The sequence below is a fragment of the Pteropus vampyrus genome, unplaced genomic scaffold, assembly GCF_000151845.1.
Source record: "Pteropus vampyrus isolate Shadow unplaced genomic scaffold, Pvam_2.0 Scaffold289, whole genome shotgun sequence".
Taxonomy (NCBI): Eukaryota; Metazoa; Chordata; class Mammalia; order Chiroptera; family Pteropodidae; genus Pteropus; species Pteropus vampyrus.
This window is the reverse complement of record NW_011889070.1, coordinates 653,998-657,516: the sequence shown is the minus strand read 5'-3', so window position 1 is coordinate 657,516 and position 3,519 is coordinate 653,998. Positions and strand designations below refer to the sequence as shown.

At 63.7% G+C, this 3,519-nt stretch overlaps 1 protein-coding gene across 1 annotated transcript in view; it reads right to left on the bottom strand.

Moving 5' to 3' along the window:
* Positions 1-3,519, bottom strand: part of COL5A1 (collagen type V alpha 1 chain) — a 100,158-nt gene that overhangs the window by 40,034 nt on the left and 56,605 nt on the right. Inside the window, exons 28-32 of the mRNA XM_023521056.1 lie at positions 3,348-3,491; positions 2,141-2,185; positions 1,948-2,001; positions 941-985; positions 438-491 (exon numbers count right to left, since the gene is read on the bottom strand). Of these exons, the coding sequence (XP_023376824.1) occupies positions 438-491; positions 941-985; positions 1,948-2,001; positions 2,141-2,185; positions 3,348-3,491 (342 nt within the window). The remainder of the gene's footprint in view (positions 1-437; positions 492-940; positions 986-1,947; positions 2,002-2,140; positions 2,186-3,347; positions 3,492-3,519) is intronic.

Sequence of the window (3,519 nt, the reverse complement as noted above, 5' to 3'; positions counted from 1 at the left end):
GGAGGGTCCGCAGGTCGACAGGCAGCAGCCACCAGGAGCTGGGAGGGGGCGTGGGACAGACCCCCTCAGAGCCTCCGGGAGGGAGTAGCTGTGCCTGCACCCGGGCTTCGGCACTCTGGGCTCCGGAGCCTGCGGGGGGCACGTTCCTGCTGCTTTGAGTGACAGCCCAAGGTCAGTCACACAGAACCCAACGAGAAAACCACGACGGTCTAAGTGAGAAAGGGGTCATGCTCCTGAGGGGTCCCCAGTGCGGGAGGGTCCAGTGGGTGGACACGGCCACAGGCTGCCCATCAGCAGCCACAGCCCAGGGTGCTCGCTCCCCATGCTGACCCAAGCCCACGTCCCACTGGGAGGCCGTGTGGGGCCCTTGGGGAAGACGAGCATCCCTAGGAACCCCTGATGTCAGAGGAGCCAAACCAGGAAAATGCATTACTTACAGGGGGGCCCTTTGGTCCAGGAAACCCCGTAGGTCCTTGGGGTCCATTGGGTCCCTGGGGACAGAGAACGGCCAGTTTGAGGACAGATGTCCTCCCTGCAGTGTATGGGGCCGGCGGCTCCCGCCACGTCTCCGGGGGCTCTGAGCACGGCAGAGCCTCTCTGCCCCCAGCCCCTCCTCTCTGCAGATCCCGGCCGCTGCCCTCGTCACAGCGAAGAGGAGGCCTGGTCAGGGCCGAGGGGCCAGGCCCTCAGGGCGGCACGGGGCTGAGAACCTACGTTCCCAATGTCCCAGCCACCTCCAAGTCCCCAAGACCAGGGCCAAGTGGACGGGGTGGCCACCGTCCCCCAACCAAAGGCGTGACTCCCAGAGAAGCTCGTCTGCTCCAGCTCCAGATCTCAGGAAAACCCCCTCCTCCAGCAGGTGGACGGTGGGCCCCTGTCCCCAGCCCACGCCAGGAGGACAGGCAGCCAGACGTCGAAGCAGCCATGTCGGGACGCTCACCCGTTCGCCTGGTGGGCCAGCTGGGCCGTCACCTCCGGAGTTGCCCTGGGGGAAGCAAGACGAGGTCACTGTGACGTCGTCAGACCTTCGGAGTCACGCCCTGCGCGTGGCCTTCTGTAGCTCACCCAGATCCCAGGGAAGAGCGGGGAGCACGCGGCACAGACCCACGGCTCCCCGCGGGTGCCTGTCCTCTCGCGTCTACACTCGCGTCTACACTCGTGTCTACACACGCGTCTGACAACGAGCTGCCACTGGCAGGGCTGTGACGTGCCCGGGAGGAGGGCAGCCTCCTGCCGTGGTGCAATGGCCGTGCTCCAACCACGTCACGCACCAAGGTGCGGGAGAGGACGGGACACTGTCTGGACTGGGGCCCACACGGCACGTGGCGATGGCTGTGCCACCACGTTACTCGCTGTCCCCAGTGACCGTCCAGTCCGGTTCCAGGGCACGTGCCATGCGGCCAGAGCTCATCATGGCAGAAAGCGTGGCAGCCTCTAGGCGGGCCAGCTCTGGACCCCAGCCCACCAGAAGGTCCGTCTCCTTGGCGGGAGGGCACTGTGGGGTCACATCCTGGACAGGACCGGGCGGGGGTCCGTCTCCACACTGACAGTTGGAGGAGCCGGTGTCAATGCCCCGCAGTGGCGGAAGGATGTGGTGACAGGCCCCGGCCCTTGCCCGTGGCAGAAGGGACTTCCTTTAGGTTTTTACAAAGATCTCTCTGCAGCTCTCAAATCCCTTTTCGAGACAAGCACTGAGGCTCCCCCACCACCTGGATGGGGCACGTGTCTGCTCAGCTGGGCCCGGGGCTGCCGACTCGTAAGCCCCAGCGTGGGGCGGCACCCTCCTGCCGCTGCCTGGCACTGCACGGGCCTGACACGTCTAAAGGCTACGGGAGGGGGAGCCCTTCTAAGCACCCCGTAAAGCCTCCTGCTGTTTCAAGCGAGAAAGGGCCTGCGGGTCCCCCTCCGGGCACAGGCGTCACAGCCACAGAGCAGACCCAGACGTACCTTGGGGCCGGGCTTCCCAGTGATGCCCCGGGGGCCTCTCTCACCCCGCGGACCCTGGACAGACAGAGAGAGAGGAGGTCAGCCCGAACCCCCGCCCCCTGACTCCCAGAGACCACCACCCCCACCCCCGGGCACGCCCCCTGCGACAGGCTCCTGTGTCTGGAAGGAGGCCCTCCACCCGAAGGCCAGTTACCGTGGGGCCTCGCTGTCCCCGAGGTCCTGGCTTCCCAGGTGTGCCCTGGAACAGAGAGGAGGAGGCCGGTCAGTCACTGGAGGTCCGCCCGTCACCGCCCGTCACCGCCTGTCACCGCCCGTCACTGACTCTCCTGGGTCAGGAGGAGGCTTCACGACACCAGAAGCCAGGAAGGACACCTCGCGTCTCTAACAGGTTTTCGGGGGGAGGGCGTTCACGGTCCCCGACAGGCAGGCTCCGGGCTCCCGCACAGGGCTCGCCGACATCGGTTTCCTCCCGCGGTCTGACGGATGCTACCGCAGACATCTGGCTTCCGATCCCCGAGCCCGGCAGCTCCCCCCGCCCCTACTTCATGGCCGGCTCACCACAGGTGGGGGCCCATTATTGCAGGAAAAGAGGAAAAAGTCAACCCTGCCACACGTAATTTACTTTGGCTGCAGTCGGGAATATTAGCCGTTAAATTTTCAGCAGGCTCTGCAGACCGGCGCACTTGCGACTTAACACATAAATCCTCTGCGCGGGTGTCACCTGCTTCTCTTCTAACAGAATTCAGGCTCCTTCGCTATTGTTCTTGTTTTGCATTTTCCAGGCCACAGGACGCAGCTACGTGGCGTTTTTCATTTCGGAAGCAGACGCACGGCTGGCGAACACGGCTTCCCGAGTGCGTGGGGACGTGGCGGCTGGGACAGGGGCCCGTGTCGCCGCCACCTCTCGACTCGCTTTCCAGAATTTTGTTCTGGTTTCCGACGATAAAGCCTGAGGCGAACCTTTGTTGCCCAAGGCCACCTGATGGGTTTCTCCCCACCATCTTTCACTCATTTGCTGCCAGAATCGAAACAGCTTTCTGGAGTCTTCCGTTCTAAAATGAATTTAATAAAGCTACTTATGCCCATGAGGCAATTGTCGCTTTTCAACAACGTGGTCTGGTTTCGCTGCCCTTCATTCTACGGCAAAATCCTTTGGCTTCCGATAAATACTTGGGGCGAAAGATCCAGGAGATGCCTGCTTTCTTCGCAGGGCAGACGCCGGGACCAACCCCGGTGACCCCGGCAGGTGCGGCTGAACGCGGCTGCCACGTTTTCTCAGCCCCCCCTCCGCCAAAACCCAGACTCCCAGCCCCGAGCTCGCACCACCGCGACCTGGTCGTTTCCGTCCTGCAGCATGAGTGGCTCTCGGTTCCAACCTAAACCCACGGGCCCCAGCTTCAGGGAGCAAAGACGGCCTCAGCCACCAGGCCCGTCTGGGGCTCCCGGTGACACCCTGCTCCTCGGTTTTCTTTGTGACCTAACCCAGACCAAGTTCCAGGTCCCAGCGACCGCCGCTGTGACCAGGTGCCACGATCACGGTCTCCCTAACGACTGCCTGTGATCACCTGTCCT